This window comes from Aquila chrysaetos, chromosome 5 (genome assembly GCF_900496995.4).
Source record: "Aquila chrysaetos chrysaetos chromosome 5, bAquChr1.4, whole genome shotgun sequence".
Classification (NCBI taxonomy): Eukaryota; Metazoa; Chordata; class Aves; order Accipitriformes; family Accipitridae; genus Aquila; species Aquila chrysaetos.
In genome coordinates, this window is record NC_044008.1 from 60,490,804 (window position 1) to 60,517,000 (window position 26,197).

At 42.5% G+C, this 26,197-nt stretch overlaps 1 protein-coding gene across 16 annotated transcripts in view; it reads left to right on the plus strand.

The window, feature by feature from the left end:
* Positions 1-26,197, plus strand: part of GLCE (glucuronic acid epimerase) — a 54,896-nt gene that overhangs the window by 22,387 nt on the left and 6,312 nt on the right. For 13 of the 16 annotated variants that reach the window (XM_030015321.2, XM_030015316.2, XM_030015322.2 and 10 more), the window contains 2 exons: positions 21,392-21,954; positions 25,684-25,929. In XM_030015321.2, the coding sequence (XP_029871181.1) occupies positions 21,405-21,954; positions 25,684-25,929 (796 nt within the window). In that variant the 5' untranslated portion in view covers positions 21,392-21,404. Of the gene's footprint in view, positions 1-2,249; positions 2,269-10,059; positions 10,072-21,088; positions 21,180-21,391; positions 21,955-25,683; positions 25,930-26,197 lie in introns of those variants that run through there. The other 3 variants (XM_041123636.1, XM_030015329.2, XM_030015328.2) reach the window with 3 other exon arrangements.

The following is a 26,197-nucleotide window of genomic DNA, read 5'->3' on the forward strand; positions in this document are numbered from 1 at the left end:
GTTCCCTCTTTGGCAGAGGGTCTCTCAGCATCGCCAAGCAGTATAAATCGAAGTGAAACTGGCCCAGTAGCCAGCTGAAGGCTGGGAAATGTTGCCATGCCCTCTCTGAGAGTATCTTGGAGTTGTGTAAGCAGTTTCTCGATGGCACGGGTTATATCTAATGGAACAAAAGGAAGCTGAGCTAACAAGAATAGCAAAAGGGAAAACGATATTTTTCAGTCATGTGTAAGAAGGACATGGGGATGTGGACCTGTTGGAACGAGTCCAGAGGAGGGCCACGAAGATGATCAGAGGGCTGGAGCACCTCCCCTGTGAAGACAGGCTGAAAGAGTTGGGCTTGTTCAACCTGGAGAAGAGAAGGCTCTGGGGAGACCTTATAGCAGCCTTCCAGTACCTAAAGGGCACCTACAAGAAAGCCCAAGAGGGACTTTATACAAGGGCATGTCGCAATAGGATAAGGGGTAATGGCTTTAAACTGAAAGAGGGTCTATCTAGATGAGATGTAAGAAAGAAGTTCTTCACTGTGAGGGTGGTGAGACACTGGAACAGGTTGCCTAGCAAGGTTGTGGATGCCCCATCCCTGGAAGTGTCCAAGGCCAGGTTGGATGGGGCTTTGGGCAACCTGGTCTAGTGGAAGGTGTCCCTGCCCATGGCAGGGGGCTTGGAACTAGATGATCTTTAAGGTCCCTTCCAACCCAAACCGTTCTATGATTCTGTTAACGAGGCTATCAAAGCTGATAACCTGATCTGCCCAAATCCAAGTTGTTGAGAGTAGCTATTGCTGCAGCCTCTAGCAGCAGGTCCCGGGCAGCTCAATGGTGAGCCCAAACAGCTTTCTCTGGGCTGGGGCATTCACAGGCTGCAGCTGGAGTGTGGGGGATCTTCCATCAACAGGGCACATTCCTTTAGGTGTGAGGACCTCCGTAACCCCAGATACTGATATCGGGGAAGGGGGGGGAGTGGTGTCAGATATCCATCCATCTTCTCTTTGGCAAAGTGCTCCTTAAATTCAACAAGAGAAGTAGCATGACTTCCTGGTACTGTGAGGAAATATTCTCGACTCTGAGTGTTTTAGTATATCTGTTGCATTATGAGGTTTCCATTAGTGCCAACTAATTACGTGGACCATGTTGCATTTGAGTTGCAATTACATTGACCGATGTACAATAATTAGCTTTAATACATGTTTCCGTGTGTAGGGGAGATTTAATTGCTTGCTGTTTTTTGACAAAGATATTGCTATTTTCCGTAATTGGGTTTCCCCTGTCTTCTGCAAGTGACTCTCGAGAACTAGCAACCACTTGAATAGGAAGGTACAGCCACCGACAATTTCTTTGAGATGAATATGGCATTAGCATTCTCTCTGGCAGTTTCGCTAATGGCATTTTGTACATCTTGCTCACAAGCAAATACTTTGTCTTCGCATCCATCTAACAACATTAAGCCTTACAAGTGCGTTTCCTGTAACGCAGTGCTAGCTCCAGCTAAAATGGAAATGCTTTTGGATCAAACTCGTTGGTCTGCAGTAACTTACGTTAATGGAGGTAGTCTACTTACACATCTTGATGGTTGCAGTTAACAAATTTTATATCAATCCACGTGTCTTTCTGTGGCGGAGTGATGGCACGGCAGCTCACAGCCCTGTCTGCCTCTGGCTGTATGACGTAGTGGGAAGTCTGCATCGATGTCTTCTCTTCTGAAGTATCAGGAACCCACCTGCTTTGTGTCATGCCTGGCAGCTCACGGTGTCCGCAATGCAACGGGCAGAAGTAACCAGTAGTTTTAGCTTTTCGTGTCTTTACTTGGTATCTTCCAGGCACCATCTTTTCTGAAAATTAGCAGTGACGTTAGGAAATAAGTCAAAACCACTCTGTTTGCATTATTAGTCAATGCTTATAATGTGTAGAATAGAAATGCTTATAATGCGTAGAACAGAAATGCTTGTAAGGCATAAAATAGAAATGCTTATATATGCATAGAATACTAAATGCTTACGTTTCTGCTTAAAATGTTTACTTTGAAAATTCTTTTTATTTAAATTTTCAGTAAAGCTGCTAGCACAGAAATGCTATGAATCACTTTATCCTGTCTGTATATGCAGTTTCTTGGTGCAGTGCATATTGCTGAATGTGTTCAGCATAAACAGTATAATCAGCGAAACTATTGTTAATGCTTAATTGCTAACTGGATCTTTGCATGTTTGCAGAATTTTTTGGCAATACCATTGCCAGTTGCTCAAAAGACAAACTCCCCACAAAGAACCCACTTGTGAGTAAATTATGCTTGCAGTGCTACATTTGTCAGTGGCAGACCTATCATTAATAGTACAAACTTTTAACTAAGATGCAACAATAAAGCCACAACAAATATTAAATACATACTAAATAACATGTTATAAAATTTCAGATAATGCTTTGAAGTGTATTGCTAATAAACCATTTTTACAGTGCTGTGATGAGTTCCATCTGTAGAGTGATTTAAGTGTCTTCATCTTAATAGCTCTTTTGCCTGTAGCAAGGTTATATGATCAGGATTAATGATGAGGTATAGTATCGTTGTCAGTCTCAACATATTTTTCTTGATATATTTTCATTAGATTAATGACCTCATTGTAGGATAGACATAACTTGTCTATAAAGCAATCGTTATGTTTGTATATAAATAGATTGATAAAGCTCTCCTCCCTCCATGGTGGTTCTCCTTCCTCTTTCAACTCTGCATTTCTTGTGTTCATCTTGCAAGTTGGCAAGCAGGGAACCAGGATAAACTGGTGCTGTGCGCACTGACTTTCACTGTGGTCTGTCTTTTCAAGTATTGAAGTTTTCCTCTCTGCGTTCAGTGGAGAGTAAGATTTGAGGTCAGATCATGCTGTCCTATTTGTGGAGCTGAGCTGAGTGTCTGAACTATGAGGACTTTCATAAAGTCTAAAAGGCAACCTGTTGAGTGAATTTTCATCAAGTGGCAATTTCCTTTAGCTTATTGAGTCCTGGAGGCTTCATTCTCAATATATTTAGCTGATGTTAAATAGTTTATATTTTCTTGTATTTTTGGTAAAGATATTTTCATTTTGGTAAAAGCTCTTCCTCCAAAGAGGCAAAGCTATTCTAGTATCTTCTAGTGAAGCTAGAGTATCTTCTAGTGACCCGAGCATCTCTAATTTTTGCTGTTCTGGGATGTAGTGAAGAGTGCTCATTGCTTGCTGTGAATCAGCAGGAGTTAACATAAACCACTATCATCAGAGGGTTGAACTAAGATTTTAAAACATTCTACTGCCAGTTTAAATCTGGAAATACTATCTTATTTCTGAAATCTGTGCAGCAAAACCAGATATTTAAAATAATGTAAAAATAGGTCAAAGTAGTGCAGTCTGTATTTAGATGAGCACTTCAGGAACTGCTGCTGCAAAATGAGTTCTTTCTTGCTTTAACAATAAAAGGTTTTCTAGGAAATCTAAATAAAAGTATTTCAGATCAGGAGGTAATATTTAATTGACTCATCTCTTCTTTTTCCCTGCTTCCTCTGTTAATGAGTTGCATGTTTCATGGTTTAGAATAGACAGTATGGAGATGAGAGAGACTGTCAGTGCTTGTTGTGTAACTGGATTGCTTGGGAACCTTCCTGTGTCAGTATTTTCTGTTCAGTTTAAGTATTTGTAACTTGTGTCTTTACTGCGGAGAATATGCTCTGCCTGGGATTTAAGTTTTTGCCCCAGTGTCTTAAGACAACACTTTCTACCATTTGAAAACGTGTGGTTTTGGAAGAAAAAAACCCATCAGTTTAGTCATAGACACCTCACTGGCTACAAGTCACACTTGGAAGGTTGAGGATGCTAATCTGGAGTTAAGCACAGGAGAGTCCTTGGAATTGGGTTCATCTTCAGAATGATTGTGAAAGGGGTTTGGGTTGGCTTGGGTTTTCTTGCTTGCAAATAGAATTTTTGCATATGCAGATTGTTTTGGAGATACTTCATAATGAAGGAATTCTCAATTATATTGAACTTACTTAAATTTTGGACTGTTCTTAAAGCTTCTTGAAGTTTGCTTTGCTTCTCCCCAGAATAGCTAACTTGATTGCATCCTTCCTGTTTGTTCCTTCTTACTTTGAAATCTTCCTTGCTATTAAGCTTGTGGTAGCAATGCTGCCTACCTTTGTGGGGGAGAGGAGGCATTGGGCTTGTTGATGTTTCACAGCAGTTTATTTAAAATAGAAAAATCAACTCCTACTTCTGCAGAGCAGAAGTTGCATTGGAAAAAACAGGTAAACTACAAAACTGAGTTCTTTTAGCAACAGGAGCAGATGCATAAAGTGGTGACGATTTAACCTATTTTGAAAAAGAAGAGAATATTTTCCTGCTGGTTCTGACTTGCTGTCCTAATACATTATACGTGTGTGTTTGTATGAATACATATTCATACATTATTTATTGACACAGGAGAGGTTGGTAGGTTACGGTCCATTAGATTCAGTCTCAGAGTAGTGATCAAAGACCACACATCCATCACAAATCATTCTCTTTTACATGAAGCGCTGGGGGAGACGGAGGGAATTGTGGCCTCTTTTTGCAGGAAAACAACTAAATAAGAGAACTGCCTTTATCCTGATTGTTTCATGTTAATAGCTGTTTTTTCATAAATGGAATTCTATAAGAAGTAGTAGGTGAATCTTGGGATTCTGAGGATTTACATTGTGTAGCTTCTGTGAAAATGTCCCCGTCTTCCGAGGATATTGAATGCATCTTTACTGATTTACATGGGGCTACTCAAAGTATTCAGTGTAAGTATCGAGGTCTAATTTAACTCATCTGCCCTACTGACCAGGAGCTAGGAGGACTTTGTCTGCAGCAGCTCTGGGCCAGTGCCTGCCTGGGTTTCAGCAGGAATACGGGTTATGTGGGTACAGCCGCCAACACCTCGATTCCCTGCTGGGACGGGGGAATTGCTTGCAGGCTTCAGGCAGTGACTGTCGTACAGGTAGGCAGTAAAAATTTGCAATGCAGAAGTGAAATTGTGTTCTTCCTGAAGTCTGTAGCAAAACTCCTGTAGGTTAATTTGTGTAAAATAAGATGCAAGAAGAGAATAGAAGAAGAAAATTTTGGGGTTGGGAGGTGGTGCAGAGAAAAGTCAGGAAGCAAAGATGCTTGGCTGAAAGTGGGCACATCTGCAGTCTGTGGTGGTAAAATTGGTCTGTTCCCATAACCATCTCTCCACCAGAATCCCACAGCGTTTTGATTAACTTGCATAGCAAGTTGCAAGCCAATAAAAAGTCTACAATAAATGGAGCTGAAGAGTCAAAGATTAAAAATTGTGTGCTGATTTCCTTGAGGGTTTGTTCTGCAATGTGGCGGTTCTTAAAACAAACTGCCTGCTTGCTCTGGGGAAAAGGGCATTGCTGAGTGTGATCCTGCTCCCAGTGAAATGGTATTTTTGGCTGAAGGAGACAGTAGTTTTCTCCCCCACTACTCACCTTTTTATAATATGTGACATTTTAAAAAGCAGAGGAGATTCAGTGCCAGGTTACCAATCCTGTGGTGACATGTGTGTGCTGGGTGATAATAGTGTGGTAGGTGCAAGGGTTTGGATGGTCGCAAACGTAATCCAAAAGCATTATGTGCAGCCAGGTCATGAGCTCAGCTAATCTGGGATGTTCAGAAGCATTTAGGGAGGAGAGTTAGTTACGAGAATTTATTGACAGCAGCTGCTTGTATGCTGAAATAGTTTAAAGATGAAATTGTTGCTGTAGGGGCATCACAGTATCCTTGAGCACAAGAGTCTTTACTTGATGGCTGCATGATGTTTAGTCTGACCTGGTAGCACTGAAGGTATTAAAACCCTGCAATTCCAGCTGAATTGCAGCTCTAAAAACCCCATCCCGCATTTTTTTAATGTGAAAATTCAACTGGGACTATTGCTGGAGGGCCTGTAGCTAAAGTTAATCCAATCAAACTAAGAGCCCGGAGAGGAAATAGAAGCCATCGTGAAGCCACAGACCAAAATCAGTCTGTGCTTGTTAGGATCGAGGTTATTCCACTGCCAGTTATTTCCCTTGAAACACATGAAGTATCTGTTGTCCGTGTCTTTTGTTTAATGATACTGCTAGATGCTACAGTTGACTCTAGGGGTTTTTGCATGCGACTGATCCCAAGAAGAAAAGCAGAAAGATTATGTTGTCAAGAGCAGTTAAGTTTGGGTTGCAGAATAGAATTCTGTGGGTTGCTCAGCATTTAGAGGTTGAAGAAATTTGAGTGCCACTTCTTAAAGAATAGCGAGTATCCTGTTGTAACATTATAACTTGGTGTATTGCAACAGGAAGAACAGCTAAAATCTATCTTGAGAAGTGGAGCCAAAGAAGATCATTAGAGACTCCCTCTGGATTAACATTGACTGTAAATCCGCATTTGGAGCTGAGCATTGTCTCTTTATAAATTCTTTTCTTTCCTGAATATATGAAACTGCAGTCAAGACCTCTTCAATCCCCTAATTATTGAGGTGGAAGTGGGGAGGAGCCTTTGTTACAAAGGCTAATGGAGAACAGTTTCATAAGGAAGAACGGTTGTGCATAGTCGGGATATTTGTGTAAGTTTATGATTTCTGGGGTTTAAGAACTCTTTTTATTGCTGTGACTTAACTGGTCCAGCACTCGTTACAGTTACTGCATGGAGAGAGAGGGTGTGATGGGAGGGACTGTGCAAATTTAATTGGGAAGCTACTCATCTTTCATAGCGAACCGAGGATTTTGCATGTAGGCAAAGAGCTGCCTCCTGCACATGAACTTTATCAAAAGCCTTTTCTATCCAAATGGAAATTACGCAAGCCTCATCTTCTGAATCTATTGTGAATCCAAGGAGTTTGGAGTCATTTAATCTATTTTTTTCTAGCCTGTGAGAAGCAATTCAGTGCAGCTGTGCCTCCAGCTCCCTCCGAGGGATGGGGGTCCGGTGCGTGGGAGGGCACGCGGCTTCCTGCCCTGGGAACCCCCCAGGAGGGCTGTCGGCACACTGCCGGGCGGCATTGCTCTCTGCACGGAGAAGAAGCCATCAGTCCCCTCTTCGCAAAGGTCTCCAGGAAAAGGGAGAAATAGGTTTGTGGTGGCATCTGTTCGCTAGTAGGGCAAGTCAGAAGAGGCTTGATGTCCACAGACGGACAAGTAGAAAATATTTGACACTTTGAGAGCTGCTTGCTCGCTTCCATTTTTTATGTTCCAGGATATCCAGATGAACTACCCCCCCCCCTTTTTTTTTTTTCTTGAAAGGCTGAGGCTCTTTTCTTTTTCAGGATTGAATTACTGTATCTTGAGATTGAGCTAGGGAAGGGAAACTTGCTTGGGAAGAGAGTTTGAGAGTTTAATCGATTGTTAGGGCTTTTTTGTTAGGTTAAGTGTGAGTTAACCTAAATTCTAAAGCACAAACTGGAAAGATGTAGCCACCAGAATGTACGCAGAGCTTTATTTGCCACAGTGCAAAAAGATGCTTTACAAGCTTCCACTTTAAGCTGTTAGACAAACTGAATAGAGCCATTGTTGTAACATCTATCCTCCATTAAATGTTTCTAAATGTTGTAAAGCACAGTGAATTTTTTTTTTTTCTCCAATACAATTATTACCTCTTCACTAGCAAATGACATGAAAAAAGGAGTTTCTGTAGGGGATGCGCGGACACACTTCTGTAAGGCTGCCTCTCCTAAGGACAAACCACTTAAACTTGCTGAAGTCCCATTAGACTGGGATGAAATTAAATCAACTGCTCCAGGAAATGACATAAATATTCCATAAAAAGCCAACCAAATAAACAACTTTGATTGTAACAACTGGTTTTGATATCCAAGCACTGGAGCAGAGAGCGTGTCTGTAGAGATGCAGAATGGATGATACTTGGCCTTGAAGAGGCCACTGGGAACGTGCCTTCACAAAACGGTGGTGTGGATCTGTCCCTGTTGCTGCTCTCTGAATCGTCCGTGTCTTGGAGTGGTACTCATAGTAGGTCAGGGTTCCGGCTGCATCTCCAGAAATGCTGAGCAGAGCAGAAGTGTTGTAAGCCATTTCCATGTGTATACCCATCCTGTGGCGATTTTTGTCACGACAGCCTGCTGTAGTTTAATTTGCAATGCAGTATAACCTCTAAGTATTTTTTAAAAAAACAAACAACAAAACCCCAAAGCCATCCTGTTTAGTGGGACAACTTCTGCCTTCTCATTGTGCATTTGGTTAGTCCTGTCTGAATAACTTGCATTTGTTGAAATTTTTCTTTTCCAGGTGACTTTCTTAGTTTATTAAGCATCCTATTTTCCACTGTACTTGCAATGCTTTCCTAGCTTTGGCAGATGTACTGGATGATGGGGACAATAATCCCTGTTAGTGAAAAACATTGAACAGAAACAGGAAAGTCCTGCAGGCAATGCTCTGTGCCCTTGATGCTTTAGCTGGTGGTCCCCTGGTAGCTGGTGATCTCCAGGAGCGGTTGCTTCCCTGGGCCCTTCCGCAGCCTCCTGCTGGAGCAGCCGCTTGTGCACAGCATCCGTCCTTGCCTTGCCTGTGAAAATGCTGCTTGTTCATCTATTTTGATGCAACTCGGTGTTGCAGCTCTTCGTCAAACAGCACACACCACTGGGACTTGTTCCTGGTGGGGTGGAGTTGCCTCGTAGGCTTGTTTGCGTTTGGTTTAAAAAGTGTAGGTTTAAATCGTGGATGAAATGCTGCCTACAAATATTAGAAGAACTGAGACCCTGATGCTTAAAATATTGGGGTAGAATGCTTGTAAAATGTGAATTCATTTTTCAAGCAGGAATAGGCATAAAAAAGTCACAAAAATGAAGAATCTGGCACTACAGTAGAATTTTAATGTCTGGTATTTCCTGCTGTCTTTAAGAGTGAAATCTGTTGTTTGCTCCAACTGGCAAAACTATTTAAACTTAGACGTGGCCTTCCCGAATAGAGCTGGAGAATAGACAGGCATGTGGGGTATCCCCCAGCCAGGTCCCTGCATTTGATCTCTCATCCTGCATTGTGGCTCTGGTCCCCCTGAATAAGAAGTCTGAAGATTTTGCATTTATGTTTCTTACAAAGAAAAGCTGTTTTGAGTGATCAAATTATAGTTTGTTTGCTAGAATTTTAAAGCTACAAATCCTGCCAAGCCTGTGTTAGGTTGTGTGTTGGACATACAAGTCTATAATTACTGTAGGTATGCATCCCAGTTTTGTTGGAAGCAAAGAACTAAAGAATCTTAGAAATCAGCGGAACACAGGAGCCGTGGACAAAAATATTTAATCTCTCCCCATGCAATAGTTCTTTGCACTTTACCGACCTGCGTCTCTTCCTGAAGAGGGGAGTCTTCTCTGAAAACCTTTTTTCTCTTCTCAGCAGTCGTCCTGACCTTTCCTTTCACTGGTAATATTTTTTTTTTTGTCTATTGAATGTTTAATAGTAATCACCTCCTGTACTTAAAAATAAATAATTCACTGTCATAGCTATACAAAATAATTCACGGCCAAAGCAGTTTGCTATCAAATAGCTTTCAGCATGCTTTTATATCACTTCTAATTTTGTTCTGCCCTCCTTTTTCATCAGCTCTTCTAAGGAGCTGAAAAGTAGGATAAAAAAGGTAAATTAAAAGGATATCTCTATCTTATACCTTATTACATGCCTATATTGATTCACGGGCCGTATTCTAAAAAACAGAATTAAAGTTACTGTTGTGCCTTACGTAAAAGCTAGCTCAGCCTTTGTGGTGAACTTCAATAAAAACAGGATTTGTACGTTATCTTGGTCTCCCCAGTACCCAGCGCTGCTGCCTCTGAGTAATCTCTGGCGTGCTGAATATGGAAAAAATCTAGAAACAGAAGGTTTCCAAACACATTTGCCAGGGTTAATGCCAGCGTCTAAACATAAACTCTGCTGGGACAGACTGTTATTTGGAGAATGAAGTGCCAGACTGAGCTTGATTTGAAGGATTAGGAGAAGGAAAGGCAGCACCTCTCCCCAGAAATAGACATCTTGTGGATCGGAGACCCCGCCGCTGGGCATTTGTTCTTCTGCCTTGACCCTGTTCCCCATTTTCTACAGCTTGGACACCGTTACCTGGTGCGTATATTTTTGTGTACTGATTGTTAGAAAGCGATAGTTCGAAGTGGGGCCATGCACAGGCACTGCTTTATTTCAGCATCAGTCGGACGCTCCTGGTGCCTGTCCGTGTTGGTTTACACAGCCAGGCTGTGTCTAAGCCAGGCTGTAAAACGCAGAGGTGGCCTTCGCTGAGGTCTCTGCTCTCTCTATTTGTTGTTCAAACCAGCACCTATGGAAAACTTTATGCTTTATGTTGCTGCTTAGCTTGTGTTTATCAATATTGAGGTTCAGGCACTACTAATATATGATATGAGGTACTTTGAGGAAAAGTATTTCAGTGGTTTTTTTCTAAGTGAACACTATGAGAAAATACCCATGAAAGCAATTATAATCAAAGCTTCAAAATTTCCTGGCAAGTCTCTCTATTAAAGTTTTTAAGTGGCATTGCTTGTTGTTGTCCATGTCATTCTCTTTAGAAATACTCAGTTGGTGAAGCAGCAAAATTTCACTGAAACCTGTAATTCTGTAATTGAGTAACTACCGTACATAACTCCTTCCTGGAGAACCATCTGTACAGAGCGCCAGGGTTTGCTAAGCAAAAAAAATGAGGCATTTTTAGCCAGTTCCTCTAACTTAAAACAGATTTTATTTATTTCTCTGCTATAAGCAGCGTTACTTCCTTAACCTCTGCTTTTTGCATAGTGAAAGAAAAAGCCAATGAAACTGAACCTTCAGAGTATGTATGTAAGAGTACAGTTGTGAATGGTTTATGCCAATAATAAACTGTAAACATTGGTGAACCAAAACTGTGGGGTTTTGGGCTTCCCAGAGATTTGAGCTTTCACGGGAGCACTTAGAAGCAGTGCATGAGGGAACTGCTAATGCCTTTACTGCTGTGACGCTGGTGCTTGCAGCACTGTCGTTCGCAGAATCTGCGTATCTATCACTTACTGGAAGATAAGTCATGATTAACTGCAGAAATTACATGAAGCTCACTAGCAATAGCCAAACAAAAACATGGTCTTGTGAAGCTGTTGGACCATGTCTTCAAAGTTCATCTGCTTGATAGGAACCGTGTAATTTTTAGGGCGAGGTGTGCGTACTCTCCAAAGTCCCGTGCCCACTCTTTTTAAAAGGTGGCAGTGTTCAGACTAGAAGGGTTCTTCTATTTTTATTTGAAGGCTGCATGTGAGCAGGCACGCCAAATACTTGCCAGCTGTCCGAGTTGTAATTTGGAGCACACTTTGTATTGAATTCTTGTAGGCGTTGTAATGAGTTGGCAGCAGAAGTGCCTGCATCTCTGTCCGCTCCGTTAATGTCCGTGAAACCCTGTCGGGAAAGAAAACACCGCTCTGTCTTTCCCACCAAAATGTGTGTTGCCTATCAGGCTGCTTGATGGCAGGAAGAACATTATGATGTTCTAAATCGGGATTTTTTAGTGGAAGCTCCTAGAGGGAACCTGGTAGGGAGGAAATGAAAAGCACAAAGTGAACTTTGGGCTTTCTGGGCAGCAAGAAAGTGTCAACAGGTCTTACACAGTCGGGGTCACTGAGCTGTGCTGCCTCTATTGGCACCGGGGTAAAAGATTTTCCTCTTCTGTTCACATAAAAGGTCTCCCAGCGCATATGCTGAGAGCAAAACAGATAAACTCTTTTTTTCAGAATGAAGGAAACTCGTGCTGCTTTGGCTGCTCGATACTTACAGCCATTATTTCCCAATACATTAGGAAAGCAAAGGAGTCGGAGAACTCAGCTACAAGCTGGCTCAGTGTTGTGCCTGGGTGATGGTGTCACGTCATTTGGTGAAAGAATTTAGTTGCAGAACATAGTTGCTAATGTGTACGTAACTGCGTGAGACAACTTTCAAGCATTTCTGATAAGCCAGTAAAATGTAAAGTGATAGTGAAAAATCTTATTTTGATCCTAGGCTGTGTGTTTGCTTTCCATTAATTTCCAGGGAAAACACATCTGCTTGTGAAATCAGCAGAAGTGATGCTCTGCGCCAGCAGCCAAGCAGCTCCTTGGGTCTGGCGGAGAGGGGTGCTTTTGATGTTGCCCTCTCTTTTAAAAAAACGAGGGAAACCGAGCTTCAGGCTTTGCATTTTAGTTCATCTAATGTATGTTTGCAACAGAGACAGGTAAACAAGAGATGCAGATGATTTCTCGCACCTGGATTGGGGTAGCTGTGTGTGACACGCAAAACTTGTCCCGAAGCAGGTGATGATAGCAGGCTGGGTAAAAGGAGACCTGGCTTTTTTGTTTTGTTAACCTGCTTTGCTAAGCACAGGGTTGATGCTATTATTTAAGTTCTGTTGCTATAAGCCACAGATATGCTAAGATACATAACCTCGTGATGCTAGATGCTTTGTCCTGCGTTGTTGTGGTCTGCACAGCTTAAACACTGTCCTTTTTTTTTTTTTTTTTTTTTTTTATGATTCCTAAGTCCAGCCTAGAATTAGGGTGGAAATCCTGTGTCTGTGGTTTGAAAAGCAGGTCTCTTTCTCTCAAAAACCCTCCAAAACTTTACTCCAGGTGTGTAGGTTTGATATCTGTTCACCATGCCATGAAAAGGGAAGCAGGAGGGGAAAATTCTGCTTTTTTTTTTTGCCTTACCAGCCTTAAAGATGTCCGTGCATAACCTTGAGCTGTAGAAACGGACTTCCAAAGTAGATATGTTCTGACTTTTTAGGGCTAAATAGACCATGAGTTATGTGGTTTATCCTCTCTCCAGTGGCATGATCAAAATTTAAATTACTGCCGCTGTACTGGATCAGTCCCTGCATTAAAGGAATTTGCCCTTAGATGCTGGCCTCCAGCAGAAAGCCGAGATCTGAGTAAGTGTTTCCAGACAGCCGTGTGGCTGGGGTGGCAGGGGCTTCAGCTGGGTGCTCCTGTCCCCTCTATCCCCCATGGCACATACAGTGGGACATCCGTGCATTCAGTTCAATACCTGACTGAGCATTATCCATCTACTGCTATGTTACTGTTTAAATGTTAGCTTCCTTTTCATTATGATTTGACTATTCCTTGACTGCAGCTTAAATGTAAAATACCTTCCCACCTTTGAGATAAAGGTTATAATGATTTAACCAGCAGGCAGGTACTGCAGGCTTTCTATCAGCAAAGTTGTCTGAGGATATAAATCAGCATATCAGTCCATTAGAGATAGTGCTGCCAAAACCATGTGCACTTTATACATTAACACATTTTCACAATTACTATTTTCACACACGTATGCGAGAGAACTGCTGCCAGAGCAGAGAGGGAGTGGGGATTTATATTCATTTAAAGTTTTGCCGCTCTCTGTCATCAGTATAAAATGCTTCTCTTTTTTAATAAGTCAGTAACAAATAGGAGCTGACATGATAATGTAATAGTTGCCAGCACTGATGATTAAATGTGACCTGCGTGGAGACTGCAGGACTGGAGAAGCTGGTAACAGAGATACCGTGGAGGCTGTTTTTAAGGATAAAAATGGTGTTAATCAGGGTATTTCACTTAAGTAAAAACATGTAGCTTACTAATGTAAGTAATTGGTCAAATTACACTCTTATGAACCTTTCAGATTACTTGTAGTCATTGCAGCTGAGGATTCAAATAGTTTGAATGCTTCGTGGGGAGTTTTGGGACAGGGAGGGTGAGGAAGGACATGTGCTTGCTCTCACTTTCTTCATGTGAAGTCTGCTTTTTCTTCTTCAGGGTTGTGATCAGATGCCTCGTTATGAGGAAGTTACTAATGATCCAGAGGAACAAAACGATCCAATTGCTTGTTCTTGCCAGCCAGGCTGCACGGTGGGATGGAGTAGATGATATGTCTATGTCCACAGAGCAGCAAACGCTGCCTGCAGTCGTTTTAGATGCCTTTTTGTTTGCTCTGAATGATTAACCTACAGCGAGACCTTTCCTGACAGTCCACTCATCATATCTCACCAAACAGCACTGTAAAGAAAAAGGTGTATGGGGCTTCCCCTGTCCGGTTTGTTGTTGTATTTTTACTTTATGAAGACAAATAGTTGGAATGATGCATTTTACGTTGTTCTAAGAAGGTAATAATGTGTTGCTGAGCAGAAAAATGAGCAGCTCTAATGCCTGTGCCTGGCAGTGCAATCAGAGCACATACTTGTGCTAGCTCCTGTAAGTTAAATACAGTTGGCAGGTGCAGTTATTTTTGCCTGTAGGTCCCAGGATCGCTGTAAAGCAGAACCGACAGTTCAGTTACTGCTTAAAGCTGCTGAACCTCAACCGGCTCGCTGGGGTTGTTCGGTGGGAGCTCCTCAGCCCCCCACCCGATCCCTGCAGGAGCCCGAGACGATGGCCGCGTATGCCGCCCTGCTTCCCCTCCCAGCTGGTGTTTCCTCAGCGCTTCGATATGCTGTTAGAAAGGTATAGCTAACTGAAAAGCAATTTGAGCTGAATGTGGTAGCAGTGGCATCCACGAGAGGCAAGTCACAGGCATAACTAGTGCCGTCCAGAGTACCACTAAGGAAAAAGGGAATGGGGGTGCTGTAAAAGCAGCGGTGCGGTGGGCTTTCCTTTCCTGCCTGAAGAGAGAGCCCAGCTCCCTGAAATAATATTGCAAGGCTCCTCCTCAGAGTCTTGTTACAGCCCTTAATGCTGCTGTCTTGAGACTTGCTCGGGCATTGCTTTCAAAGCCTAAATATGAGGGAGACTGATGAAATGGTTTCATCTTTTGCTTCATTAATCTGCATGGTAACAATATAATACTTGATAGCTTGGAAAGAGGCAGTGTAATGCCTCCATAAGCAGGAGCTAGATTTTGGAGTTATTGTTTGTGCCATTAGTGAGGGGTTTAATAGCTTAATCCATCTGGAAAGCAAGTAGATTTATTAGACTGTACAATAAATGGGCTCATAATTACAGCAGCAGTCCCTACTAACTGGTTTTCCTGATATGGCATAAAAGTATGATATCAAAGTAATTTCATCTTCAAAGTTTTGTAGTGATATTCTGTACTAGACTTACTAGCAAAACAAAGGCACCTTTAGTCTCTTTGGTGTCTGAGAGCTTTTGCAGTGGCTGGGACTGGCCAGCTGGTCCGAATGCATACGGGCTGAGGAGCTGTGCAAAGAAACATGGATAAAGCCATCGTTTGCAGTGCAGGACAAGTGAACACCCTCCTAGCATCTTAGAAAAAAAATTTTTTTTTTCTATCTAGTTTAGATTACAATTACTCTTCGAGCTATACTCGATTTTTTTTTTTTTTTTTTTTTTTTTTTTTTTTTAGTACAGGCTGATGAATGCTTTTCAAAGTGTGCAGCATATGCAGGAGTTTAGAAAGAAGACCAGTGCTTGTTGTGTAGGACCAACATAAACAGATCCTGTGTTTTCTGTTGACTACATCAATGTGCCTTCTTAAAGTTGTGCATCATACTATGGATGCATAGAAAAGTCGAGGTTGCAGGGGACATGTGGAGATCATTTAGCCCCACCTCCTGTTGAAAGCAGGGCTTAGAATAGGTTATCCAGGGCCTTGGTGAAGTCTTGAAGCAACTTCTCCACTTCACTGCAACGAAGCGTGCAAGTTTTTTCCAATTTTACAATGTTTTTTCTAATTTTAGATCATAAAACATTCCTGATCGTATGATAGTCAAAGGCCCATGAGTCACTAAAATCCTGCTCTCGTGTGGGGAAATAGTTTGCTCTGACTTGTTTTAACTGTCTTGCGTGCAGAGAAATGTATATCTGTCCAGAGGGCAGGAGAAGACGCTGTCCACGGGGGAGCGGGGCGAGGGCGGGGTGCAGTCACTCCCTACATGTCTCAAGGCAACAGCTAAACCTGTTTGAAAACCTTGCCAGTTGTGTAGCTGCATGGATATGCAGCATGCGCCCAATGCTGAAATTAGATGCATATCTCAGTTTCTAAGAAGAAATGATAACATCAGTATCCATAGAAAAGTACATTGACTTTTTGAGTTAACTATTATGTAGCCACAGACTTGGCTGATGCTTAATAATAGATGTGTTGATACAAATACAACTGTATTGGGCTAATTGGAGTGGAAAACTGTAGGATAAGCTGCTGGGTACAGCTTCTTCACTTTATATTTTAGATCCTCTCTGTCTAATCATCCACAGATGGAACCAACATGAGCAGATTGAGGATGCAGGTAAAACGTGTTTGAGAAATGCAGAGCTGTTGGGAAGTTAGATGATTCATAAATATCACATTTTAAGACAAAAGTAAGCTTTGGCAAAGGATCTGAAATTTTGATGTCATTACAATTATCAAAAAGAATTTTCCACAGTTACTGAAAACAATTCCCGAGTTCTTTGGTTTTTTTTCTGTTATATAACATTGTAATGACTAGCCTAAATAGCATTTTGCTGTGTGTAATAAACAGGAAATGGCAGACAATTCTATCTGAGGTTTGTGTGTAACTGAGTATAACTTTTAGGTCTAGGTATATATTGAAGTTCCAGTCTTGTTTCCTTTCTTTTGTTAAATTGTATGGTGTATCTTTTCTTTAAATATTGAATTTAGTGTATCTCAGATTGGCAGTCACTGTTCAGGGGTTTTTTTTTCTCTGTACTAAATAGCTTAGTCTGGCATAGAGACTTCAAAGTAAATAGGTAGCTTATCACTATTCAGCAGAAATCCCTGGTCTTAAGTAAAAATACTGTCTGTCTTCCTAGCGAGCAAACACAGAGCTAGTGCGTTAGACTATTGGGAGACCTCTGGGACTCAGTGGGCAACTTTTGATTATTGTTTAAATGCAGAGAATTTAAATGTGAATACTTTAACTTCATGCCAACCAATGTGTTCTTGGGAAATGTACTTTGTGATGTGGTTTCTTGAGTCCTTACTCGGTTATTTATTCAGGATGATGTCTAGTATTTTTAACCAGCTTAAACCCCTTTTTGTGCTCTTTGCTCACGCTAGTAGGGCGGTTGCAGAACCCTGGAAGTCGGGCTCTTGCTGCACGTGATGCATCCTCTGGGGCTTTTAATTTGAGTTAAATGCGAGTCATCTCTGTTGCTTGGAGGATCATTGATCTGGTTTATTAAAAGCTGATCCGTGCACTGTGAGCAAAAAAAAAAAAAATAAACGACAGCACTGAAGTTGCCACAGGCAGCTTGTATCGCATACTTATCTGAAAGCACAGTTTGTATCTGTGTCACCCAGGTGAAACAGGCATAATGGTTAAAAATAAAAGCAAGCATGTGGCCAGCAGCAGTATTCCTGTCTGCATTCATCCTGCTGTCACTGTCACCGCAGTGTGTCCAGTAACCTGCACAGATGGGACCTTTGGGAGCTGTGAGAAAGCTTTAAGTAATTCTCACCGCTAGCCTGGGTAACATGCATCAGCCCTTACGCAAACTGTTGTGTCCAGTGTCAGCACGTACCACTTTTTAATAGCCTTTCATTTTTAACTCTGAATGCCAGGGAGACTTGAAAAACACCTGAGGATGTGTTTTTTCGGAAGGGCTCTGGGCAGCAGGACCATGTTGCTGCTTTGGCATCTTCCTCGCAGCAGAGCCTTCCCGTTCCACTTGAAATATGTTCAGGTTGTGGAAACACAGACCCTGCGAGGACCAGTGCAAGCATGAGGGAGGAAACGCTGTCGCCAGGCAGATGGGCAGCAGCAGCGCTGCAATCTCCCCCCTCTGCGGAAACTAAATCCCGCTTTCTGAAACAAGATCAGGATGGTAAGTCCGAGGATTGCTGCAGGTTACCCTCTTCCACACCAGTTGGTTTAAAATGAATTCACCACATCACGTTGATTAAGACTGGGAAAGCAGAAGTGGTTTTCGGAGTGCATCCTCCCTTTCAACCCTCCCAGGAGGCACAGACAGTGCTTCCCGTCCTGGGGAGCTGCATCTTCCCACCTAGAAAATACCCCAAGGTCTTCCTGTGCTGGAGAGTATTGCTTACAAGCACAACTGTGTGCAAAAAGACTGCAGCATTGCCTGTTCAATTTACAAATGGCCTAAATCGATGGTTATATCCAAGAGAGGAGCCTCCCATGTTTCTCCTGGGCTTTGAAGCTGAGCAATGACGAGTGAAGCACCGGGATGGTTCCTGTGCCGAGTACACAGAAACCAGGCAATAGCCTGGACTTCAGAGAAATTCTTACTTTTAATATATTCAACACAGTTTTGCAGATCAAAAAAACCCTGTCTTATAAGGGACTTCCTGAGAGAGACAGACATATATATTTTTAGAATGCGAATAATTTGGTTTCATGTAAGAACTGAGTACCAGAACTGAATCTGTCATTCTTAGATACACAGCTGGGACTGTGGATTCCTAATTCACAGCACGGAATACCAAGATTTGTCCTCTTTCCAGGCATCATTAATAAAGCAGCGGTATCAAGATTTTATTTTTATTTAACCCTCTTGTTCTTTATATTAAAAACAGTGTCTCAAAACCTTGTCTTGACACCTCACTTGAATTGGCAAAATAAGTTTCTCTAATTGTGTCCCTGTTTTGGGATACATTTGAAGCTAGTTGTTTACTCTGTAAGAAATGCTCTTTCATTGCATTTTAATTAGAATTTATATAATGATTTGTACAGCAACTATGTAAGTGTAAACAGTGTAAAACTAAACAAGTATTAATTTATAGATTATTTGTGTTGTTGCTGTAGGCCAGTGCCAGGTGTCAGTCCCAGCTGTAAATAACAGCAGTGCATTGCTCTGCTGCAGACATTTCTGTAGCCCAGTAATTCAGCATAGGAATTAAAGAAATTTAGCCAGACTTCTCAGAAGTATTTGCCTTTTAAAACCTGTAGCTCCAGTATTACTTGAGGGATAAGGATCGACTTTCATGATAACAGCCTACACCTTAAAATTTAGGTGGGAGATGTTTTGGTGCACAGCCTTAGAGAGGCTAGGTGTGTCATCCAGCAAAATGAGGAGAAAACAAACATGGATCTCGTGGATATATTACTTCATAACTTAAAACTACTTTCCTGTGTTGTACTCCTTAAATCTTTTAAGTATGGTATGATGAAATCCTGTTTATAAGAGCAGCAAGGGAATAAACCGATTTAACACAGTCCCTTTGTGGGTTTAAATTACCTCTTTTTACTGTTGAGATTCTGAATTCTTTTTTTCTGCAGTTGAATAAAAATCCATCTATCTATTTAACATGTAATAAGCCTCTCTCACATATTTCTAGATTTTTTCGGTGACTGGCGACACTTAATGTGATGGTTCTCTGAAAATACTCCACTTTTCTTTCTGAGTCCTCTTCAGTTCATTTATAGTTCATAAAACTAAATATTTCAGCAGCATTTCCAGGAAGCTGCAGATGCAGCTGGACTCAACCTGCAGCATCTCCTGCTCTTCCCTGGAGCTGCAAGGTGAGCATAGGAAATGCTCTGTACCGCTCCAAATTCTCTACTGTCCAAGGCAGTAGAACCAAAATAAAATAAAAGCTGTGTATGATGGCATAGCCAGGACCTTTTCACAGCTATGGAGCCTGTTTAAAACCATGGAGTAATGGGCATGGGGTAATAGGGATGTAAAAAGTGTGGTGATGGTGTTTCTCCTTCTCTCCCCATCCCCTGGTAATCCAGATGGCTTAATTAATTTTGAGTTTTATAGGTAGGGGTGAAGTGTGTCAGAAATGTCATTCCGTATTTAAAAGTGAATTATCCCTTTGTGTAAAAAGAGCAGAGCATATTTGTTGAGGTCATCCTGAAAGCATCATCACTAGAAATTATCTGCTGATGCAGAAAATTGGATTTATTCTTATGTTAGCATTTCCATAAAAACACAATTATATATAAATTTATGTTCTCTAAAAGCTTGTAGTAAACTGGGCTTTCAGAAAATAAGACACTTATCTTTTAAAGTCCAGTTTTAAATGACCAGATGGTGCTTACAGTATGGAAGCATAAAACTGGTGAGAGATAATTGATTATTTCCATTTAAAAAGGGGGGGATGGAACTCGAGGTGAAACTCCTTTTAATTGCTTTATGGTTAAGTCCTGCTGATCAGCAGAATCTCTGTAATATCTGCAGCTGTTTCTGGAGCACCTTGTTGAAATCACCAGTGATCAGGTCCGGTACCATGGGACCATCCTGGCACGCCTGGGGCTGCACGAGCCCCCCCAGCTCAGCTGCTGTGCGGCCCCCGGGGATGTCAGATGGGGCTGCAGTTAAGCAACGGGTTTAAAACTTAACTCAGCGGCTCTGATGCCATGGCTTACTAGGGAGGTGAAATTAAACTTCTGTTTAATAGGGATTTTATGAAGTGTATCTTAAATATTCCTGCGCATTTGAAAAATGCACATCATTTGTTTGAAGGACTTCATTCCTCAGCAAAACTAGGGTCTTCTGAGCGAACGTGCTTAAATCACTTCAACTTCTGGATTTATTTTCACGCCGTTCAGCCTTGCTCCTTGTTGGGGCTGTAATGGTGGCGTTGGAGCATGCTTCGTGCAGCAGGAGGTTTATCTTGCAGGAAAAAAATAATAAAATCCCAAGAGAGGGTTTACATAGTTTCTGCCTTTTCCTGGGGGACCAGGACACGTGAGCCCCTGAGCGTGTCCGTGGAGGTCCTGTCCTTTCCCAGTCCCTCCTTCACTTCTTCTGGAGGCTCCTGCCTTGGGGCTGCTAGCACCATCCCTGCCGGGGCTCTGGCTCTAAAGTCCTCCATTACCAGCCTGCTTGCTCCTCCTCATACACATTATTGGTTTAAAAGTACATTTGAGGGGCAGTAACGTCAAGAATCAAGCCAGCCTTGAGCATTGAGTTTCTTCTCAGAAAACGTTTATAGCTTGTGCTTTAAAAAAAAAAAAAAAAAAAAAAGGCAAAAATAGCCATCCCTTTTTATGTAGGTATCTCAGTGATTTAAGCTGTGTGAACTACAAATATATCTGGGCTTCAGGTTTTGATTATAAGGCTGTTTTGTTGGAAATCCCTCTTTCATGGTGCTGGGTAGGTGGCAGTTAAATTCTGCTGGGGATTTCTCTTCCCCTTGTGCACTGAGGCCGGTGAGAGTTTGTTCGCTGATTCCCAGTGGCTGCTGAGCATCTCATCAACATCACGCTTTTTATTTAGAAGCGGTTCTCCTGCGATTGCTGCTGTTTCTTTGCGTCCTTTGCATTTGGTGAAACAATCTGTTATCGCAGCAGGGAGGTGAATTGTGACTTGGTACATTTGATCTCATTGCTTGCGGAGAGCTGGAAAAACCCAAATTGTCTTCCAGGTGCCCCCGCCTGTCCCCTTCCCACCAAACACCATCACGGTGCGCACGTGGCGATGCTGCTGCTGGACAGGCTCCACCGGGACTCTGAACTAGGAGAACCAACAGCTCTGGCTGTAAGCACCGCATCTTAAAACCCTCTCCCCTCTCTCTTTTGCAGGTATGGTGTGAATATGCGTTGCTTGGCAGCTCGGGTCAACTACAAGACTTTGATCGTCATCTGCGCCCTCTTCACCCTGGTGATGGTGCTGCTCTGGAACCGATGCTCCTCTGACAGAGCCGGCCCGTTCCCCCGCAGCCTCGCTGGTCCCGAACGCCGAGCCGCCGCTGCAGCCTCCGAGAGTGACCTGGCCCGGCAGCAGAGCGAGGAGGCATCACCCCAGGAGCAGCAGAAAGCTCCCCCCGTCGCAGGAGGCTTCAACGGCAACAAAGCCCCGGGGCTGAAGTATGAGGAGATTGACTGTCTGATCAATGACGAGCACACCGTTAAAGGGAGGAGGGAAGGCAACGAGGTCTTCCTGCCGTTCAGCTGGGTAGAGAAATACTTTGAGGTTTATGGGAAAATTGCTCAGTACGATGGTTATGACAGGTTTGAATTCTCTCATAGCTACTCCAAAGTATACACACAGCGAGCACCTTACCACCCCGACGGGGTCTTCATGTCCTTCGAGGGCTACAACGTAGAGGTTCGAGACAGAGTGAAGTGCATAAGTGGTGTTGAAGGTTTGTGTTAAGTATTTTTTTTTCAATAGTTGAAATGCTTCTTAAAATTTGCTGTCATCATTTGAGATGCAAAGTGATCTTAATTTTGTCGTGATACTGTTGATAAAACCCACTTACTCTGAGAAATCACGTATAGTCTCTGCTTTGTACTAGGTTTACCAGTTCCCATCCTGTGTCTCTGGTTTTACTGGTTGCAGCAAACTCTGGAGGTGGCGGGACACTTCTCTTACAGTGCTGCTGTCAGGTTTTGGCATTGTTGTTGACGCTTGTCATCTCTGTCAGGGAGCCAAAATTATTTTAAAATAGAAAATGAAATAAAAAAAGCCTGGCCCTGCTGCCTGAGGAGGCTCCTGCTTCCCTGCAGGCACAGATACAGCCCCACGCTCTGAGCCAAACAGCACTGCCAGAACCTGTGGAACAGCCTGGCCGCTCACGGGCAGCTTAATAGTGGATATTTGTCTTCAGGTTTAACAATATCCTGTCTCCTTGCATTGCTGGGGCAGTGCTGGAGATACAGCCGTCAAAACCTTCCCTGCTGGGCTGCTCCAGAGCAAGCGGGGAAGGTTTTGCTCAGCAGCGTGGGATTTGTTCTTGCCAAAGCTCGTCCTGTGCACGGGTCCGGGTAAATCAGTGTCACCGCACTGCCGTACCCAGGGCAGGCAGGGCATCGCCTCGCCTTGTCCTGTGAAAGGTGCTGCTGCCCGCAGCAAGGTGAGGAGGTTTCGGAGAACTGCTGAAGGGTCAAAAAGCTCTCCAGCCACTGAAGCGTCCCTGGATAAAATTAATATACAGTAAAACCTTTCCAATTTGCACTTTTGCTAAACCGTGCTATCGGTAATTAGGACGCAAGGTCTTCCCACGTCTTGGCAAAGATTTGATGGCAGAAAATTCTTGTCAGGTTTCATATTAAAAAATCAATGACTTTATAAAACTATTATGGAATGTGACACTGTGACCCCTCATAAATTAAAGACCAACTTTCACTTAAGGAATAAAATACATTCATTTTCATGTACCTCAGTGATGGGTGATGCTCTGCTGTGTTGATAGGAGCTCTTCCCATGATATGGTCGCTGCAGAAAGCTGGCATGTCTTGCAATTAATTTCTCTGTAAAGGATTCACGTAAACAAATGCCTAGGGTGTGTCAGTTGAGTTTTTTGTAAGGTTACTCTCACATTTTGATTATTTTTTTTTTAACTCTCATCCTTGTTACATCTGCCAAGGAAGGGAAGCAGGGCTCTGAAATTTGGGGCTTTCCCAAAGGTGCAAATGCATCTCGGTAACTACACATCTGCTATGTGTGAGCATTGTCCTGCTCAGGGTTTACATCCACTGTGAGAGGCTGAGGAAATAGCTTTCCTTTCTAATTGCTATGGTCATTGCTGGTTAAATACAGTGTGTGAATATGAATAATAGCCATGGGTGCTGCTTTTGTTGTTGGGCTTGGACCTAGGTCTTGGAGCCCCACCAGTTTTTGTATGATATGTGCAGGATGTGCAAGATGCCCCTTTGCCCTTTGCAACTGGATTCCACAGTTCTTGTGATGTTTTCCAGCAAAAAGCAAAAAGCTGAAATTCACTAAGAGCTAATTGAGAACCAGGATGGATTCTGCAGGCTATTGTCGTGTGTAGCTGCTCTCTACTTAAGCCTCAAGAGACCAGCGAGTTTAACACTCAACAATGTGATTATTTATCTATAAACCTTGCTTTTTTGCAGCATGTGATTTAAGAGCTATCATTGTGAAATGTGGTGCCAGAGCCTGGGTTTTGTAAAGGCAGTAGAGTTACTGGCATCCAGCAAGCAGGTCAGAGAAGAGAAATAGTTGTAGTTTGTAGGGAAGGGGTTTTAATATTAAAACACATTCTCAGACAGTTTTAGGCTCTTGCCTTGCATCATTCCAGCCCTAGAGATTCTCATATTGCTGCAGGACGGAAAAAACCTCATGTTATATTTTTACCTTCTCCCTTTCTGCAAGGTTAATGTGTTGTTATGTCCTGTGACCTGGAGAATTTAATCTTGTCATCTTGTATAAATTTCAAGTAAAGCTTTTATAGCAGATTTCTTTTTTTGCATCTTTCAGTCTCAATGAATGCACCCTTAACTGAAAATGCTTTGCATTAATGAGCAAGCTGGCTTGCAGGAGTTGAGCTAATACATGGTATTTAAATATTTCCTGCGATGGTTTTCTCTTTAGGCAGCAGTAAACCATCGCATCTCCATCAGTAATGTTTATTAATAACACAAAGCACCAAAATATGTATGAAAATGTATCTTTTTACATTTAGTTTAAGTAAGCTTTTCATTGTACCAGATTTCAGAAGAAACTGGTTTCTGAGCGTGACATTGCCAAGGGGAAAAATGGTGCAAATGCCAATGTGTTTATTTTCATCTTCCTTTTCCTTTTCTTACACACCTGCAAAGGTTTACAGTACTAAATATCCTTGGCTTCCTGCAAGAGGGTCACAGTGATCTATTCCCACTTTGGATTCATATTTAGAGGTTGGGAATTTGTTCCAAATAAAACTCAGGACTTCAGGAGAATCCTGGTTTTGTCCGTATCTTAAGTATTCTGTGTTTGCTTGCTTATGGAGGTATGTGTATAAATAAGTCTCCTCCACACAGTTTGTTTTCATTTCCCACACAGCTGGTGATGCAATAGGCAGTTTATGGCACGAGGGTTTTTCCACCCAAACCCCGAGGCTGCAGCTCCTGGGAGCTGGTGAAGGGCAGGCAGAGGAGAGCCTGGAGCTTGGCAGGGTTTTCTGCAGGTGCATCTCTGTTAACGATCATAACGGAAGGTGGAAGTTTTATATCGAGCATGGCTATGTGACATTGTCTGAGCTCATTCAATGGGTTTTGCATGTGAAATGCAATACATCAGGCTACGGAAGATGTACTCTGTGATCTTCCTGCTTTGAATCCTCTAAAGAGGTGGTGCTCCAGGGGGTTCTTCTGGTCCGTGCAGACTTTTAAATCTAAAATCACCCTAACCCTGAATTAAGAGTGAGAAGTGTGCTGTCCTGCGAGGCTACCAGCTTTTGGGACAGTGAGTCATGTGTGGAGGGTTAATCCTGGGTACGGCTGGGCTGGAGCAGTAGCTCTAAAGACAAGGGACAGCTTTGGGTGGAAGAGCTGGGGCATGTTCTGCTGGTATTGCATGGAGAGCTTGGCTGGTTTCCGCAGGCAGCACTTCAGACTGCGCTTGCAATACTCTTAGGGGAGCCAAGGTAATTGGAGCAGATTTGCAGATGCTGGCTAAATTGCTCTTTTAGCATCAAATAACTCTTACCAAAATCTAGTAATAACATATACACCGAATTTGCAAAGATTTCTGTGGCATTAAAGGGATTGTGTTAGATGTAACATTGTTTGGAGATTTAGTGGTCTCTGGGGTAGGGGGAAAAAATCTGTTAGGGCATTTTAAATGTATTTTAAAATAAGTGTGGTGCTTCAGTAAACAATTAAATGAGAACGTATGGAAGACCATGATAAGGACTTCTCGGCCACTCAGATCTGCTTAGTTTTGCCTAGTCATGGATCTCAGTGTAAATGGGAGCAATTCACTCCTTGAACAGGACTTTCCTCAAGCCTAGCTAATGGTGAAGCCTAGAAATACCATTTGCTAGAAGTAAAGGAGTGATGGGGTATGGAGGAGAAGTGTGCAGAGCTATAAACACTGCTTTTTGAAAACTTGCTGATAAAATACTCATTTTCTTCCTCTCTCGTAGGTGTGCCATTATCCACACAGTGGGGACCTCAAGGCTATTTCTACCCCATCCAGATTGCACAGTACGGGTTGAGCCACTACAGTAAAAACCTGACAGAGAAACCACCTCACATCGAGGTGTACGAAACGGCCGAAGAGAAGGACAAAACCAGCAGGTCCGCAGACTGGACAGTGCCAAAAGGCTGCTCTCTGTCCACAGTATCTGATAAAGCCAAGTTCACTAGTGTCAAACAGTTTGTTGCTCCAGGTGGGTTATCCTAAATGTGTGGCAGCTAAGCCATGTCTATTAATTCGCACAGATGGTATCAGGGGAGCTTTAACTTGCTGGGATCAAAGTGTTTTCATTTATCCTGTGTGACTTCCCATCCTTAAGATTTCACCTGAGGATGTCATCTTGTTTCCGTACCTCTGGAGTTTTTCTTTTGTTCTGTTTTCTCTCTATCACTGCTTTTTCAACACTATTTTAATGAAAAAGTGGGTGGATGTATGTATGGAGGGCAGTGAGAAGCTACAGT